Genomic DNA, 18428 nt, shown 5'->3' on the forward strand with positions numbered 1-18428 from the left:
CATGGAAGATTATTTTTTATAAATGATCTCTGCCGTGAGATTGCTGTGTGCATCAAAATGGGAAGATTTTGAAATAACCACAGTATAGAAATGGTTGGTGAAGATGACAGAACTAGCAGAGATGGCAAAATTAGAGAAGGGTCAGTTAGTTCCTGAATTTATTAGTGACTGGAAACTCCTCCTGGAATTTTTTATTAAAATAAAGAAAGAACAAGCCAAACTTGTGATTTATGGATTTGATTATCAGGGTAGATTAGGGAAAGAAGGAAGTTATGATGCAATTTCAGAGAGAGAGAGAGAGTAAAGTACAAATGCATTTATAACTGCTCTTAAAACGATCAAAAGCCACCTCTTTATACATTTTTTTGCTTTCTTTTCTACATCTTTCTTATTCTGTCTTGTTCGCTTAGTTATTCTTTTTATTTATTCTTCTTAGCGTCAACTTAACATTTGGACTGCTTTTGTTCTGTTGAAAACCTCCTTATCTCTCTATCTCTGCCTTTGTCTCTGCCTCTGTCCGTCTGTCTTTCTGTCTCTCTCTCTTTCTTCTATCTGAAATCCCAGGCTTAACAGTTTGCCCTTTCCTCCGTGAATATTTCTTGCCTCTTTAATAACACAAGCACCTCACTCTCCTGCAGGGCCAACATGCAAATAAGTATGATTTTCAAGATCAGCTTTATTATTCGGGCATTCTAGCAAGATGTGCAGCTTGGCTGTAAGTCACCAAATAATCAGTAACTTGGATTATCTGGGAGGAACTAGAGAAGGAGAAAAAAGAAAGAAAAGAAAGCAACTCAGGGGTATTCCCGACAATAAGAAAAAAAGTATGTGCCATTTCCTTCTACCCCGATCAACAACAGAACGGTACTTTTTTGTGCGTGATTGTGCTTTCACTTTCCAAGGGCACTCAACCGAAACTATTTCTGAGGCTGAAAGACCTTCACCCTGAATGACAGGAGACATACAGAAGAGGAGAGGAGAAAATGTTTTACTACCACGGCAAAAAAAGATCAAAGAAGATCTGGGTCTAAGGATCGACAGATCCGGTTTGCCAATCATTCTGCAGAGCCTGACTTACACCCAAGGTTTGGTGTTACACAGGCTCAGTTGGTTAGGAGGAAGTGGGGAGACGAAATCAATTTTTTTTTGGTTGCTTTTTGTTTTCACCCTGCCTGCAAGTTTGTACAGCCACTACTGGAAAAGCCCAACAAAGACAGGGTTGCTATCAGAGAATCCTTACCAGGCTGTTATTTCGGGAATCTATGGGATAAATCAACAATCTGCAGACCGTTCGTTCTGAGTTGGCTGAAGGCACCAACTGCATGCTTTATGTCGGTCGCTGGTATGTGCCTCTTCTGAATTCACCCAACCACAGTGCCTGGAAGTCCTCTTCTAGTCCTGCTTATCAATCAATGGGGCGATTGCCCTGCTAAGGTGAGGTTCTACGTTCTCCAAAGCAATGCCTTGTAGAGCAGAGAAGCGAATGCCCTTAAAAGGGATGGTTATTTAGTTATGTATTGCTTCTACCTTTCTTTTAAGTTGAAAGAAAGGGGAGGGGAGGGACTGTACCAGGGCTGCTGTCTCCAGAGAGACTTACATGCCATCTACATTACTGTATAGTGAGTCCTTTCAGCACAAGCAGTAACCCTGATTATGCATCCAGCTGTTTTCAAAACAATTTTAGTGTTTTTAGAACTTCACTTTTATTCTGGGTTTTTTAAATCGAACGGAATTTTGCACTTTTTTTTTGTAGTTCCTGCTTCTGGTTTTTGCTTTGGCTGATGTTGTGGGGTCTTTCCCCCCCCCCCCCCGTTGGTTTCTATTATTAAGGTTGGTTGCTTAGTCACTTAGAGATTTAGACTGGATTTGGCATTTTTATCCACCTAGCGAGTCTTTCCCAAGGACCTGGGATAAGCAGATGTTGTTTGATGGGGTTAAAGGTCACAGGATGTAAGCTGTTCCAAGGAAAGCTGCCTTTTTGCAATTGACTGTTAATGATTTTGTCAATGCCAGTGATGTTCAAGTGATGCTTCAGATGTTTTGGGATTGCACCCAAGGTGCCTATTATTATTGATGGTACCTTTGCTTTCTTTTGCCAGTCATTCTAACCTCCAATTGTAGGTATTATTATTTTAAATTTAAAACATAAATTTTCAGTGATTTGTATACAGGTAATCCTTGACTAACCATTCGTTTAGTGAGTGTTCAAAGTGACAACCTATGACCATTTTTTACCCTTATGACCATTACATCTCCATGGCCCTATGGTCAAAATTCAGACACTTGGCAAACTGGTGTGTATTTATGACACTTGCAGTGTCGCGGGGATCATACGATCACCATTTGTAACCTTTCCAGCCAGCTTCCGACAATTAAAATCAGTGGGGGGTGGGGGTGGATTTTCTTAATGACCACATGGTTCACTTAACAACTGCAGTAATCTGTTTAACAATTGTGGTGAAAAAGATCGTAAAATGAAACTAATTCACTTAACAACTGCCTTGTTTAGCAACAAACATTTGGGGCTCAATTGTGTTCGTAAGTCAAGGACTATCTGTACTGCCATAATAGCTGTGATGATCAGATGGCTGTACAATTAGACATACTAGAAAAATACATCACTTAAGCAGAGGCCAAGAATGAAACTGAAATTTAAGCTCATTTTAGTAAGGATTTCTTTACTTCCTTAAGTCTTTACTTCCATATTGGTCTCTTTCCAAACAGAGAAGAAATAAAGCCACAAAATTATTTTCTTTCAAATTAAGCAACTTACATCAATCTGTCTGCCCCAGAAACAATACTGCCTGGGAGAAGCATTCTACATAGCCCCCACTCCTTCCTAAACTATATATATATTTGTGGGTGCAATTATTATTACTGATTAATTCTAATCCTAAAATTGTGATTCCATTTAATTGTTAACAAAGTCAAAATCTGTTCTTCTGCAGGGACGTTTCTGAAGAAGGCTAAACTTCTTGTGCCTAGCTGGTAAGAAGTATCTGGAGTGATATTTCCCAGGCTTAGCCCTTAATGTAAAAGATTATCAGATTATCAGACATTTTTTTCCAATTTGAACGTCCTTTAGAAATATACTACTACTGTCCTTGACTTACATCCACAATTGAACCCCAAATTTCTGTTGCTAAGTGAGACTGTTAGGTGAGTTTGCCCCATTTTACGACTTACCTTGCCACAGTTGGTAAGTGAATTGACGCATTTGTTAAGTTAGTAAAATGGTGGTTAAGTGAATCTGGATTCCCCATTGACTTTGCTTATCAGAAGGTCGCAGAAGCTGATCAGTTGAACCCGGGACACTGCAACTGTCATAAATATGAGCCAGTTGCCAAGTGTCTGAATTTTGATCACGTGACCATGGAGATGCTGCAATGGATGTAAGTATGAAAAACAGTCATAGGTCACTATTTTCAGTGCTGTTGTAACTTTGAATGGTCACTCAACGAACTGTTATTAAGTCAAGGGCAACTTAGAAAGAGCTAGGATTCTAAGAAGTTATCTGTTCTACAATCTCCTATCAGACACTTAGGCTAGAATGACTATAATATTTCCTGTGTCTTTATCTAACTCTTTTCCACTTCCAATATGCAATCGGGTATTTTCCACAATGCAAGTTTCCATCAGGTCACCTTCTTTAGTTGGTTAAGTTTCTAATTCCTGCAGTCCCTAATCACAAGACATCAATCAGCCAAACATCAGGAACTATTAAGCAAATAATATTTGGTCAGAAAGTGACTTATTTTGGAAATGCAGCAAAAAAAAGATTTCCCAGTGACTGCGACGTCGGTATGAATGGCACACGACTTTTTATGACACTGTTGCACTCAGATTCAGTCATACTTAGGCAGCCATTGAAATCAATGAGAGTTAAATCAACCTTGACTTAGTTTTAAGTCCCATTGACTTCAGTGGGACAATAGGGACCTAGCTGGTTTTAAAGAAGAGATTAGACAGCCATTGGTCTGAAATGGCGTAGGATTCCCTGCTTGAGCAGGGGGCTGGACTAGAAGGCCTCCAAGGTCCCTTCCAACTCTGTTATTCTGTTACTCTGCTGGAACAATCATCTGGAAGAAAGTGGGAGTTAAACTGTATCTAATAAAAGTTATACCTAAAGTGGTTGAATTCGGATCACCGATTAAGCACCAGCATGTCCATGCTCCACTTTCTTTTTAGCTAACCGAAAGTATTTTATGTTCTAATTTTAGGACCTATGAAGTTGTTTTGTGATCAAGAGATGAAGCCCACAGTAAACCTAGAGGCACCACATAAGCCAAATGCTTTTACCATTATGCCTGCTTTGAACCAGATTCCCTTGAAACTTTGCACGCTGCTATTCCTCTTCCCATGGACACACTGGGGCGCGGATTGCTTTGGTTTCAGGAGTTGTGTCCTTTCCCCTAACAGACCTGGCCTCGCTGTTTGTACTGGCCATGCCATCGTTAATCTGAACTCTGCCATTGCTCCTCTGCCAAATGTGACGTACTGGCTCAATGCCTCCCACAACTTAGTGGAAATGCTGAATTCTAACACCTTTTCCCACCTCCCTGGTTTATTGGGACTTTACCTGGACCATAACAGCATATCACATGTTGAACCCAACACCTTTCAAAGTCTGGAAGACCTTGAAGTTCTAGATTTGAGTTGGAACCAACTGACTGCTCTAGGCCCCACTTGGCTAGCCAACTTGACACGTCTCCGTGTGTTGCACTTGGAGAATAACAAAATTGCCACCGTGGACCCAAGTTCCTTCATGTTCCAGTTGGCTCTTCAGGAACTTATTCTTTCCTCGAATAAACTCTCTAGTTTTCAAGAGATGGCTATAGCTGTAAAACACTTGTCCCAACTTACCATTCTGGATCTGAGCAACAACAGCATCTCTGCCCCATGCGTTGGTCCTTCCTTGCACAGTTTCCCCTCCCTGAGGAATCTCAGTTTGAATAGAAATGTCATTCACAGACTGGACCTGTCCAATTGTTCCTTTCCTAACTTGCGACAACTGGACTTAAGTATTAACAACATGTCAGAACTGGAAGCTGGAGTCTTTCAAGCCACTCCTGCTTTGATGGAGCTCTCGTTAGACTCAAATCTTCTAAAAGTCTCTGAGCTTATCAACATATCCCTTCCGAACCTGACTATGTTGCATTTATCCAGTATGCATCCATCATTAAGCACAAATTTATCAGTAGCTTGCTCTGTCTTCCAAAATCTGCCATCCTTAATTTCTTTGGACGTCAAACGTTCCAAGTTTACTAATGCTCAGTTGAGACAGTTGGGTTCTTGCACTAACCTCACCTGGTTGACTCTGGATACCTCACAGTTTAGGTATCTGGAAAATAAGACATTCGAAACATTTCAGAACTTGAAGTATCTCTCTATGGATAAATGCAAGATATTGAAACTCCGTTCTAATATTTGGGGGAAAGGGTTACCATTGCAAACCCTGATCCTGAGTAGAAATGACATCAATGTATTATATGATGCTGTTTTCTCTGCTTTGAAGAATCTAAGCTATTTGGACTTATCAAGGAACCGCCTGACCAATCTACGAAAAAACTCTTTTTTGGGCATGGCAGCGTTAAAGACACTTATTCTTCAGAACTGCCAGATCACAGCTGTCACCCGTGACACTTTCACCTTTGCTCTTAAAATGGACTTTTTGGATTTGAGTTTTAACAGCATTACACGAATCAAGGATTATGCCTTTACACGCCTGCGTCTGAAGACTCTCCTGCTTTCAGGAAACAGAATTTTGACGGTTCAGAGATCTGCTTTTCGGAACCTCAATTCTTTAAAATACCTTGCCTTGGATCAAAATCTCATATATAAGTTTACTGAGTCAGTCTTTAAACCCCTGAAGCAGCTGCAAACATTAGATCTCTGTTACAACCGTCTCTTTACTTACAACAAATACGATACTCCAAGCCCTTTTCAGGGTCTCCACTCCCTTGTGAAACTGGATATTAGCTTTCAGACACCTAAATTACCAATCCAACCTCCAGACAAGCTTTTCCAAGGGCTGGAGAATCTAAAGTTCCTCTCTTTGAAAGGAAACCCAAGCAGTCTGTTTTCCCGCCTTTCCTTTATCAATCTCACCGCTCTTGAATCCCTAGACCTCTCTGAAATTGAGCCAGGGAAACGTGGCTCTTGGGAACTCCATCCGGTTTTTTTTCAAGGACTAAGTAACCTACATAATCTCTCTTTAGAAGGTAGTGCCATTCCAGACCTACCCAAAGAAATCTTTTCTGGTTTCACCTCTTTGGAACAGCTGGACCTAAGCAACAATGATTTGAAGAACATCAGTAAAGAACTGCTTAGTGGACTTTCCTCCTTGAACTATTTGGATGTTTCTGAAAATCCACTGATATGCTCTTGTGAGAATGCATGGTTCCAAAACTGGTCCATATCTGTGCCAAACGTTCAAGTGGCCTTGCTGAATAGCTATTATTGCTTTAGTCCTGGATTGGCGAATCGTCTTTTTGCTGATGAAGACTTATCCTTCTGCTTTGAGAACTGGGAGATGTATTTATTTATTGCCACCACAGTTACCACCCTCTTGTTCCTGCTTCCATCTTTGGTTTATGCCAAGTTAGGCTGGACTTTCCGACATGCTTTTTATCTCCTCAGAGGTTGGGGCTACAACCAGCTGCGCCCCAAAGGACAGGACTACCAATATGATGCTTACATCTCCTGCTGTAGTCATGACTACAAATGGGTGATTGATAATATTCTGGAAAAGCTGGAAAAACAACATGAACCCTGCTTCCGGTTTTGTTTTGGGCCTAGAGATTTTGCCCCTGGACAATACTATATAGATAACGTGCAGAATGGAATAAGCCAAAGCCGTAAGACCTTGTGTGTGGTGAGCAGAAATTACTTGGAGAGTGAATGGTGTGCTTTAGAAATTCAACTTGCCTGTTCCAATATCTACTACCATGGACGTGACCCTTTGGTGGTGGTCTTTAAGGAAGAAATCCCGAACTACAGGTGAGTAGGGACAGTTGATCCACATGAAGGCGGTCTTAAAAAGATTGTCATATAAAGCATGAGTTTCATTTGCTTATATTTTAGTGGGAAGAAAAGATTTGTGATAGGAGTGCTGTTAGGATGCAGAAGGTTGGAATAAGGAAGAATGAACAGGAAATATCTTAACTCTTTCCATAATGATACAAAAGAGAGCCACATGGCTCCTGCCTCGGGCAGGAAGTTGGACTAGAAAACCTCCAAGTACCGTTCTAGCCTTATGCCTCTATGATAAAGCTTTCCCCAACCACCTGTCCTGCTGGGCCATCTGGAGGGCATCTGGTGTAGCCCTCATTGTTTTGCCTAAAGATGGAAAGAGGATATAGCAGAGAAACTAGATAGAGATTTCCTCTTACCCCATGCTAGGTCAGATTTTTCACCTGGTACTCTACAGGTACATAGTGTCTAAAGAGTTTGTCAGTCGTCCAGGTTATGGCTGTCCCAAAGGTCTTTTTTCAAAAGGTAACTAGACTTTGTTTTTCCTTGAAGATGTTTCGCTTCTCATCCAAGAAGCTTCTTCAGTTCTGACTGAATGGTGGAGGATGAAAGGATTTATATTCCTTGCAGTCATCTGGTCATTAGCACTCTTTCTCTCTGAGGCTACTTGGAGGTTTACCTGTGCCCTCAGGGTCCCCTGAATAGTACAAAGGGGTGTGGAGCTTTCTTGCAACGGCTGAAAGGACAATCCATTCAGTGCTAACGATCAGATGAAACGTCTTCAAGGAAAAATAAAGTCAGTTGCTTTTTGAAAAAGCATCTTTGGGACAAGAATTCTGGGAATTACAGCCCAAGTTCCTCGGGAAAGTGTTTACTTGAGAGACTAGGCTACAACTTGAGGTCACCCAGTGACTGGACATGAATGATGACAACAATAAAAATCTTTACCCAAGTGATCATTAATTTATGGAATTTTTTCCCCTGCCACCTGATGTGGGGATTATAATAACCAGCTTAGATATGGTTTTAGAAGAGAGAGAAATGTGCCTATTTGTGGTGGAGGAAAAATCTATGTGATGTTTTTCAAACTCTACAACTTTAAGAAAAGTGGACTTCAATTCCCAGAATACTCTAGCCTAGGGGTAGGCAACCTCGGCTCTTTTATGACTCGTGGACTTCAACTGCCATGGCTGGCTCCGGAATTCTGGGAGTTGAAGTCCATGAGTCATAAAAGAGCCAAGGTTGCCTACTCCTGCCCTAGCCAGCATGCTGGCTGGGGTATTCTGGGAGTTGAAGTCCACATTTCTTAAAGTTGCAGTTTGAGAAATACTGGTTTACAATATCTATTCAAGATGGCATCCCACTCATTACCAGAACAGCAGAAGAGAGCAGTTGCTTTCCTGTTAAGTTTAGAAGTCTCCCCCACAGTTGGCTTGGGTGTGGACCAGGATGTCTTTTCCTTACACACTTCTTTGTGTCTGTTCTTGTGACTGAGATGGGGAAAATAAAAGAAATCCCAATCCTTTGGTTATTTTCTAGGTTGTCTCCATATCATCGCCTAAGGAAACTAATTAAACAAGAGAGCTACCTTAGTTGGCCCGAAGATCCTGAGGCTGAAGATATGTTTTGGACCAAACTATGTGGAGCCTTAGGATCTGAGAGACAAGAAAATGTCAAACCATTTGCTGTAATTGAGTAGGCAAAACCAAGAAGAACATGACTATAATTATTTTTTAGCATTATTTTTTTACCTAGAATAATTTGAAGACAATAAGTTGATAGGTAACTGCTGAGGTTGGATGCTGTATTTTCCAAGCCTGGATGTCTAGATTAAATATATATATATCACCATATATATATGGTGATTTGTGAGATGCATATTAATTGTCTCAACTGGAGGCAAAAATACATTGAGGGAACAAAATATAAAAGATTACACCAGGGGTGTCAAACTCAATTTCATTGAGGGCTGCATCAGCATTGTGGTTGCCCTCAGGGGGCCGGGTGGGTATGGCCTGGGTGGGCGTGGCCTACTGGGTGGGCGTGGCTAGAGTGCGTATGGCCTACTGGGTGGGCATGGCCAACTCTACATCGTTCGCATCAAGGGTGCCTATGGGGGCCTGGGCAGGAGTGGGACAGATCTGAGGGTCTCTGGCAGAAGGAGGGTCTCTGGGCCAGGGCCAAGGTAGTGGGGGCCGTTCCCTCACTGTTTCCAGGATGGCTTCGCGGGCCACATGAAACCACTTTGCTGGCCGGATCTGGCCCCCGGGCCTTGTGTTTGACATGTCTGGATTACACTTTTCATGAAAAAGCATTAGGTTTCTTTTTAAAAGTCCCTCAAAAGTAAATTTGTATTCATAGTAATACAATAAGGTCATGGCTTGTCACAAGTTCAAAATTCTGAATAGTTGTTGGATTTCACTAAAAGATTCCACTTTAAATGGCCTGGTAGCATGCATTTTAAAAGAGAAATATCTCTGCACTTCATGATTCCTGTTTCTGGACTATATTTAATCTTAGATGTTAAATTGATCCTAAGAGGGTACTTGTATGTTAAAAGTGGATTATGATTAAACCCGGATTAAGTTAGTGACAATTGAATCACATTACATTCAATGAAAACAAATTACTATGATTTAATTTACGCTGCTCTGCTGGGCACAGGTCCCAGAAAGAGACAATTAAGATTCCTAGATATTCCTTCATACCATTATACTCTTCAGTCATTTCTTTGCAGTCAAAACAAAGATTAAACTAAAGAACCACACATTAAGTGTTGTCCCATTCCAATCTGTATTTTTCATTTTCTTTATTATAAATGCCCAATGGCCTAATCTAGATTGGGAGTCTTTTCATTTTAAATTGGGAGGCTGGTTGAAGGACTATATTTTCCATCGCTCATGGATGGGGATTCCACATTGGATTACTTTGCTCTACAATCAGATAAGTAACATTGCAAACAAGCCAGCATATGGCCTAGCTTACATCTAGATTTAGAATGGATGAAACTCGGGGTTTAATAGTCCTTCAACCTTAAATTAATTCTAGCGTTCAATGGTTTAATCTACCAGTTAGGAAATGTAGAGGGGAAAATGCAGTGCTTTTTTTGTAAAAGAAAAAGGTGCCAGAACTCACACGTCATACAACCCGCCTTGCCTACCCTACAAGGTTCCATCCAAAAAAGGTGCCGGAACTCCGTTCTGAGCATTCTATGAGAAAAAAAGCCCTGGGAAAATGGAAACTATCAATATGAGTGAATAAACTGTCTCTTATAGGAGAAATCAAAACTTGGTAGAAGAGCTTCTAAGACATGGGGGTCAATATGTGTTGTGACATAGTGTGACTTTTTTTGCATTGCCGTAACTGGGGCAGGTGCAGTCTCTGTATGATGCAACCGGCCCGCGGGCCGGCACTTTGACACCCCTGTTCTAAGACCTACAGTTTCTAAGCCTACATTGAAATGGTCAACAGGACTATTGTCAAGCACAGACTCACCTGTGGTCCAGGTTCCCTATTCTCAGACTGCTGAAATATAGATTTTTTCCCCCTCCTTTTTAACAAAAACACTATAAAAACTCTTGCTTTCAAAGGAAATACCATGTTGGAGGTGTCCTGAACTTCCCAAGGCTTGGGTCACTGGAATACATTGTGATAAATGTACCACTAATTTAATATTGGGAATGTAATGTTTATATTTTGGCTCAGATTGCTTTGTGTTTTTCATATAGTTAAAATTATCTGATGGAAAGGCACAGTCTATCTGTAGATCATCTAGCTATGCATTACAAGTGTGTGTGTGTGTGTGTGTGTGTGTGTGTGTGTGTGTGTGTGTGTGTGTGTTTTACCTACTTGGCACAATTGTCCTTCCGATTATTGTTGAAGTTCTATGTACTCTAAATCCAGCTGGAAATGATACCCTCTGGATAAATAATTGCCATAAGAAGAGAAAAATAGGAATAACTTCATAGCTTGGATTTAGCTTATTTCTTCTTGGCTGATACCTTAATTCTTTTGAGTGAAGCTTTAGCTTCTCAGGAGGGGTTATATATAGGCTGCCAGGCTAGAAGCCTTAGCAACAGAGAGGAGACGGAGGCAGTGGTGAAGGCAAAAGCTTTGCTGTAACACTTTAAGCCCATTAATTTCTCAGTTGCCAAGGGAAACGACGCTTTGCTCCTCATCACCAGTGGATTTGGCAAATTAGACAGGAAGGAAAGGCAGGAAAAGTACAAAACCCACCTGATCATAGTGCCTGGATGTCTGCTGGCAGTTTGGCTCTGCTGAGAAGGAAGAAATTGATATTTGGGAAGGAGGAAAAGCTTCAGTTTCTGAGACAATGGAACCAACCATTCTGGGTATTGAAGGCTTGGTGACCTGGTGAACCAAACATGACTTGAAGAGCGTCATCTAGAGTATCTTCTCTCCTGTCAAAGACCTTTGTATCTCCTTTGTGATAGAGGGTTGGATTTCTTCTGGTGGAATTTTATTGGCTATCTAAGAGAAGATCTGGATGATGGATGCAGGATTGAAATCTGTTGTACAATAGGATTCTTCAAGCTCTCAAGACTTTGCCTTTCTGGAAGTTATCATCTGCTTCTGTGGCTATCTAATCTATCCTGAATTGCCCAGCCCATTTCCATCTCCACTCCTACCCATTTCCCATCCACTAAACATCCCACCTTTGGTGATCGCAATGCACTGGACCTGGCTGTGTCTCGTCTTTCCCCCACTACTGATAGCCTCTGAACATGGCTTACCTAAATTTATCTGCAGTCCTATGCCATTGGATATGGATAGTGGTTGCCAGTCAAATGGCCATCAACGACATGGAGGCGCAGCTAATGGTGCAGGCAACGGCCATTGGGTGGGGACTCTAGAAGAAGCTAAGGAAACCATCCTGCATCTGAGGGAGACAGTGGTGCATCAAAAGGAAATGATCCTTGACCAGAGAGAGACCATGAGAGAACTGACAGCCAAGCTGAGCCGCTGTGAAACTCATTCCCGGAGGCATAGTGAACATCATGGAAATCATCAGGAAGAGAATCATAACCATAAGCACGGCCATCATGAAGGTGGACATCGGGGCCATCATGATAATGGCCAAAGGGGACATCATGAGGATGCCCACCAGTCTCACCATGAAGATGGCCATAGGGGACACCGTGACGCTGGCCATCGAGCTCTCCATGAAGGCCACCATGCCCAAGAGAATGAGCATCATCAGACTGCAGAACCAGGGAACCATGAGCCACAGATCGAGCACAACACTCATGATTCTTCTCACAAGGGATCTACATCTATTCAGGCTAATGCTATGGAAGATCCACCCAATGAGGCATCTGCTGCCATATATCAGATGGAGAGAATGTTGAAATCCCTGAGGGAGAGACTGGAGCACTTACAGGTATTAGCTTTTAACTTATCCTTCTCAATGCGTCTATCTTCTCAAATCTATCTATTCTTTAATTACTTGTTCATTATCCGTCAATCCTAATACTCATCTTCACGTTTACAACCCTTATCCCCTCTTTATTGTCCAAAGTGCTGATCAGCCAGCAATTATTGTAAGCATTTTTATTCTTGCTCCATCAATTTTCACCTATGTTCCTTCATTTCATCGTCTCTTCTCCCTTGTTCTGCTTTATATGATCAAAGCAAATAACTCTAAGGAATGCTGTTACCTTCCCTTTAAAAGCTAAATACCTCCCCACACACTCAGATTTCTACCAGAGTTAACTCCTCACAACCAATCATCCTGCTTCTTCTAATCTTTTCAATGTGTCTACCTACCACAGTGTTAGTCTGGAAAATGTATGGGGTGAAGGGGATATTTTAAACATAATTACTTAAGCTCTCTTGCACAACTGATAGCAACATTTGGACAAGAAAATCACCATCCAAAGAATGAAAGGCAGCGACGAAGAAAATGGCGGGAGTTGCTTTGCAGAGGGAGATGGGCAGCAGAGGAATAAAATGAAATAAAATTAAAATTAATTAAACAAAAATAAAATACAGATGTGGGGTGGGGTGGAAGGAGGGATAGCTTTCAAGAAGAAAAGGTACCGAGAAGTATAGTGAATGGTGTTTGTATAAACTAGGCTTTACTATATTTCCTTTCTTTTCCTTAAGTCATCTAGTTTTTTTAATTATTATTTTAATTCTTTGCTTTGCAATTGGCATAACTTTGCTTAGCCAAAAATGAAGGAACATGATGGATGGACACACACACACACACACACACACACACACACAAGGACACACACGTTCTTTCTCTCTCACACATACCTACTGTATGCACACAAAGAGAGAAAGTATAAGCAGCCCGGGTTCAATTCTGATTCCGTTGAAGCTTCAGATGGAACAAAGTTATTCAAGTCGATCTTTTTGTGCGTGGAGTGGCTATTGCAAAACTAGCAAAAGCCCTTCCTTTTAGCAGAGCTTGTTTCTGGAGCTCCAGGAGTTTCTTTGCTGTGTGACAGGGTTAGTGCAGGAAGGCGGCTCAATTTAGCATCCTCTGTATACATGCAATGGAAGGAAGACCCATTGGGCTGAAGAAGACTAAACAGACCCGCATAGGGTTGCATTGCAAATGGGTTAAATGGGGGTAATAGCGAGGCACAGAACAGGAAGAGATGATGTATATGGTACCATTAGTGGGAATCTCATTTCAGGCAAGAAGAAAACAAGCCATTATTTGCAAATGCAATCTAAAATTCGGCTTGGCCAACATATAGGCAGGAACTCGGGAATTGGACCAAATGCTTAATACCAATAATGGCTTTCAGGTGGACTTTTAAGGAAGGGAGAGAGGCAGCACAATAGAGGTGGTCTAGGAGAAAGGTCCAGAGAAATGGCAGAATATTGTTAACATGAGCACTTGCCCTGACTTCTCCAGCACAATTGGAATAGCTCAACCTTCCCCACCTCCATGTGGGATACTCTTCAGGAAAAGATCAGCATGTTGGAGCATCAGATCCATGAGAAATCCAACACTTCAGAACATCAGACGCACAGTGTACCGAAAGCAACGGGGATGAGACAAAGGCATGCTCCACATGGACGCCTGGTGGAGAAAGGTGAGTGACTAAACGTGAGTTTTCAGGTGGGTAGTGTTGCAACTCTCTTGTGAGTCAAAACAGTCTTGGGATAATTTCCAAAGCTCTGTAGCAATAAAATTAATTTTTAAGATATCAAAAAAAGAAATTGTGGTGTTGCCAAAAGGAGAGTTTGGTCCACATTCATGGGGTAAAAATGGATGGATAAGCTGCTACGTAAAAAGAATTAATAATAAAAGGTGGGTTTAATGACAAGTAAATGGACAATTAAGAAGCCAAATGTTTAGGTGGCTGTTGCCACGTTTGTAGAGAAATGGAGAAATGAGAAATATTTTTTTTCCTAGTGATGCCCTCCTAATATCAGAGACTATAATTCCCAAATATTAGATTTTGGATCATACTGCCTGATTAGTAGGATAGAGTGCTGGGTTGGAGAAGGCTGACAGGAGGGTATAATTAGATCTGAGACAAATGGAGAAGTTCAGTGATTTAACATTTGCATACTGCTTTTTCTATCTCATTTTCTCTCAAAAAGCTCTCCTTGTCTTCACAACTGGTTTTATGAGATAGCTAAAGCTGAGAGACAGTGACTGACTCAAAGCATTTTCCTAGTCATGCTGAAATTTGAATATGAATAGTCCCACTCTAACCCATTTTAGATTTTAATTCTCCTCAGACCCAATTATCATTAACAGTGACAAAGGATTATGATAAATGTTAAGCCCAGAACTTCAAGAGGTATGATGGTTATATTCATTTAACCCTGATTTTTTTTAAAAAAAGCCCTATTAAATAAGAAGTTTAGGTAAGTATGTTAATGAACATTTCAGGGGATGAGAAACATAGGTTTAAATACTTGGTGGATTATTTTATTTATTTTATTTACTTCTGCATCTCTGGAGAATCTGACTAGCATATAATCATATAATCAGCAGGAATAGAGATGGACCCCAAGATGTATAAAAGAGAATGGTAGTTTGAGAAATATTTCAAATATCTCATTATTCTACAGGAGAGAGATGAATAGACAGAATGAAAAAAAGGGGGGGAAATGAACATTGTCTGAAAATATAGCTCATAAAACCAGCTATGTGTGATTGATGTGGAGCAGAGATGATCTTGAATAGTGATAGAAATTGTATGACAGTGTTTTGACAGCTCAAAATGAGATGAGTGAATGTTACCATTTTTTTATGTAGTGTCAATAGTGTTTTATAGAGAATAAGACAGGAGACCGCTCCTTTAAGATCCTTACATCACCAAATCTAAGTCAAGAAAGGTGTCAGAGAAAATGAAAAGGAGGCAAGGTAACCAAAGTAAGAAAATTTGGTAAAGTTCATGAACTTTGGCCTGGTTGACAGTGGTCATAGGATTCCATTAATGGAAAGAGCGTGGCAATCCTGGAGAATCAATTCTTAATAGGTCAGCAGATCAGTTGGCAGTATATGGCTAATCCACTTCCCCTCCATTTCCCTGTGTTGCAGCACACTGCCATGTTTCTGCTTTCTTCTGTCCTCCAGGGAACGATAAGCATTCCGAACATTTTCATGTGGATTTCCCCCTTCGCACCAACTACATGTATATCAAGATCAAGCGCACTCTGCAACGTGAAATCTTTGCCTTTTCCATCTGTCTCTGGCTCAAGTCAACGTCATCGTCATCGCCAGGGATAGGCACACCTTTCTCCTACTCAGTGCCCAACCAAGCCAATGAAGTGGTGCTTATTCAATGGGGAAATAACCCCATGGAGTTGCTCATCAATGATAAGGTAGGAGAAATATCTCTAGTTGTTCATTTATGCAGCGTATTTGAAGAAGGTGTTAGGTTTGGTACCTTGCCATGTTCATAACTCCCAGGTTTGCTCATTCCCATTTTTAATTGAATTTTTCTGTCCTTTGCTTTGCAGGTGGCCGCTTTGCCATTGGCCGTTAATGATGCCAAATGGCACCATATCTGTGTGACGTGGTCAACTCGGCATGGCATCTGGAAAACTTACCAGGACGGTGTCCAAAGAGGGAGCGGGGAGAACCTGGCTCCTTGGCATCCTGTGAAACCTGGAGGTGTTTTCATACTAGGCCAGGAGCAGGTAAATCGCCTTCGCACGTTCCGTCACTATCGTGGGTGGTTCTTCTGAACACATATTTATTGCACTCTTCTTCCACAGGACACTCTTGGTGGGCGCTTTGATGCCACTCAAGCTTTCATTGGGGAAATGTCAGATTTCAACATGTGGAGCTATGTTGTGACACCTGCTGAAATTTACAAGATGGCAACTTGCAGTAGCTCCATTGGTGGTGATCTTATCAACTGGACTGAAAACTCTATAGAACTTCATAGAGGAGTGATCAAACTACCGTATAATGCCTGCCACTAAAAATCAACCAAAGAAACACGGACATAATATTCTCTGGAAGAGAAAGATACCAAATGGTTAAAGGCAAAGCATGGGAGGACCTCAAGATTTATTTCATACAGTGGTGGAAAGGGTTGGGAAGTCAAAATTTCCGGGTTCCTCGACAAAAGAATGGGGGCCTTTATGTTCGGGATGTATGCAACAAAAAGAAAACGGATATGTATGCAGCATCTTACGGCAGGAAAACCTTAAGATCCAGAAATACAGTAAAGTGTAATTTGGAATGTCTGATTTATGAACTTGAGCAATTTTCAAAATAAGAAATGTTCCCACCCATGATAAACCTATACTGCGTATTGGGATCTTCTTAATGTAGGAGCAGGAACAAAATGACAATATGGCTAATAGGACACTTCATTCTCAAGGCCTTGATGTGTAACATTGGTCCATTAGGAAGATATTTATGATAGGTCAAAATCCTATTTTTGACTAGTAGTTTTCTACAGTAACATTTGAAAATATGCAAGGGAGGAATGGGAAAAAGAATTTGCTGGGTTTTTTTTCAGAATCTTTAGAGAAGCAGATGAACATCTTACCAGGTAAACTGGTTGGATGATGCCCGACTGTTATGTTTTATTTTTTATATTGTGTATTTTATTTCTTGTAGGCTTCCTAGAGTCATGTAGATGAGATGAGCGCTATATCAATCAATCCATCAAATTCTCAAAGACTCATTCATTAATTAGAATTAAGGTCTACACACCAAAATGGCTCACGAAGACAATAAAAATGTCAAAGGATGTCGTATGGCTTTCTTACAGATTAGACATATGACTAAACAAATCTCAACATTTCTGTTCAGACATTTTCTACCAGCTTAGTGGAGCTTTACCTTCTCAGGAAATCATTGCCAAAACCCGTCAGGTCTAGAGGAAGAGTTGTATAGTGTATGAAAGACATATTTCTATATTAATCTTAGTATTTAACTTTTTCTGAATTCACCATTTTTCTGCCTCTCTTTCCATTCCCCTCATCCTCCATTAATTTAAATAGTATTTATGTACTGTACATATCTCTTCTAAACTTGAATAAAGCTATGCTTGAAAAAAAAATGTTCCAACTGTGAATGAACTAATATAACCTGGATGTAGATCTGGACATGGACTGAACCAAAATTAGAGGCTGTGTTAACCAGCTCTAGAAGGCCTATGTCAGACTTTGTGAATATCATAAAGTGCTGTTATGCTTCACTGCAAAAACCATGACCGGCATTCTGCTATATCACAGCAAAAACAGTTGTATACCATTGTGTTAGATGTTTAACCCAATCTATCTTAAAGGTGACTAGAGGTCTATGAAAATGGAAAGGTTGGGTTGGGGTCAATATAGCATAATTCATATTGCATGAATGAATGTAACATCATTCGTGCAAACTGATGGCAAGGCTCAAGATTTTTGGAAAAGTCATCACCCAGTAGAAATCTGTCCTAAATACATAGAGCTTGCTTGATATGTAAGGAGAAATTTCTGTGGTGTTCTGTTTTTAGCATTATAGAGAGGGGACAAAGACAAAGGTTCATTGAGGACTATCTAAACCAGGGGTCTTCAAACTTGGCCCTTTTATGACTTGTGGACTTCAACTCCCAGAATTCCTCACCCAGGCATGCTGGCTGAGGAATTCTGGGAGTTGAAGTCCACAAGTCATAAAAGGGCCAAGTTTGAAGACTCTTGATCTAAACCCTCAAAAAGAAAAACAAATATTCCAGTGTTCAGTGTGGATAGTCATAAGTGATGTCTGAATTCTTCTTGTACTGCAATTTTGATCAGTACTGCTATGCCTGAACCTGCTTAGAAAAATGCTCTAAAATTTTACTGTTATACGATTATCTGTTAGTTTTACAGCAGCAACAGTAAACATGCAGGAGCACAATTTTAGTTTTTAAAAAAAAGCAATAAAGCATCCAAATGTTACAGAACTAGCTTCTCTTGAGGCAGGTTATTTTAATAAAGATGACCATTTAAGGTAGGGGAAATGAAGAATGTAAACCATT

The 18428-nt window shown here is 40.7% G+C and overlaps 2 protein-coding genes across 2 annotated transcripts; both read left to right on the forward strand.

Annotated features, from left to right (window-relative positions):
- The first annotated feature begins 1362 nt into the window (after nucleotides 1-1362).
- LOC308675974 (uncharacterized protein) lies at nucleotides 1363-8761 on the forward strand. Its single transcript, XM_081341665.1, has 3 exons — nucleotides 1363-1434; nucleotides 4221-6999; nucleotides 8512-8761. Exons 2-3 carry the CDS (start codon nucleotides 4226-4228, stop codon nucleotides 8669-8671), a joined length of 2934 nt encoding a protein of 977 aa, XP_081197791.1. The 5' UTR covers nucleotides 1363-1434; nucleotides 4221-4225; the 3' UTR covers nucleotides 8672-8761.
- A 2070-nt stretch (nucleotides 8762-10831) lies between these two features.
- On the forward strand, nucleotides 10832-17751 carry LOC308676077 (neuronal pentraxin-2-like). Its single transcript, XM_081341790.1, has 5 exons — nucleotides 10832-12373; nucleotides 13865-14045; nucleotides 15545-15792; nucleotides 15931-16110; nucleotides 16189-17751. The coding sequence occupies exons 1-5, from the start codon at nucleotides 11663-11665 to the stop codon at nucleotides 16396-16398; spliced, it is 1530 nt and encodes a 509-aa protein (XP_081197916.1). The 5' UTR covers nucleotides 10832-11662; the 3' UTR covers nucleotides 16399-17751.
- The last annotated feature ends 677 nt before the right edge of the window (nucleotides 17752-18428 follow it).

The sequence above is a fragment of the Vipera berus genome (genome assembly GCF_964194415.1).
Source record: "Vipera berus genome assembly, chromosome: W".
Taxonomy (NCBI): Eukaryota; Metazoa; Chordata; class Lepidosauria; order Squamata; family Viperidae; genus Vipera; species Vipera berus.

Excerpts from the sequence above, each read along its gene's own strand:
- LOC308675974 (XM_081341665.1), top strand. The coding sequence starts at position 4,226 with ATGAAGTTGTTTTGTGATCAAGAGATGAAGCCCACAGTAAACCTAGAG. Across the intron at positions 7,000-8,511 it reads GAAGAAATCCCGAACTACAG|GTTGTCTCCATATCATCGCC; the intron begins GTGAGTAGGGAC and ends GTTATTTTCTAG.
- LOC308676077 (XM_081341790.1), top strand. The coding sequence starts at position 11,663 with ATGCACTGGACCTGGCTGTGTCTCGTCTTTCCCCCACTACTGATAGCC. Across the intron at positions 12,374-13,864 it reads AGAGACTGGAGCACTTACAG|CACAATTGGAATAGCTCAAC; the intron begins GTATTAGCTTTT and ends TGACTTCTCCAG. Across the intron at positions 15,793-15,930 it reads AGTTGCTCATCAATGATAAG|GTGGCCGCTTTGCCATTGGC; the intron begins GTAGGAGAAATA and ends TTTGCTTTGCAG.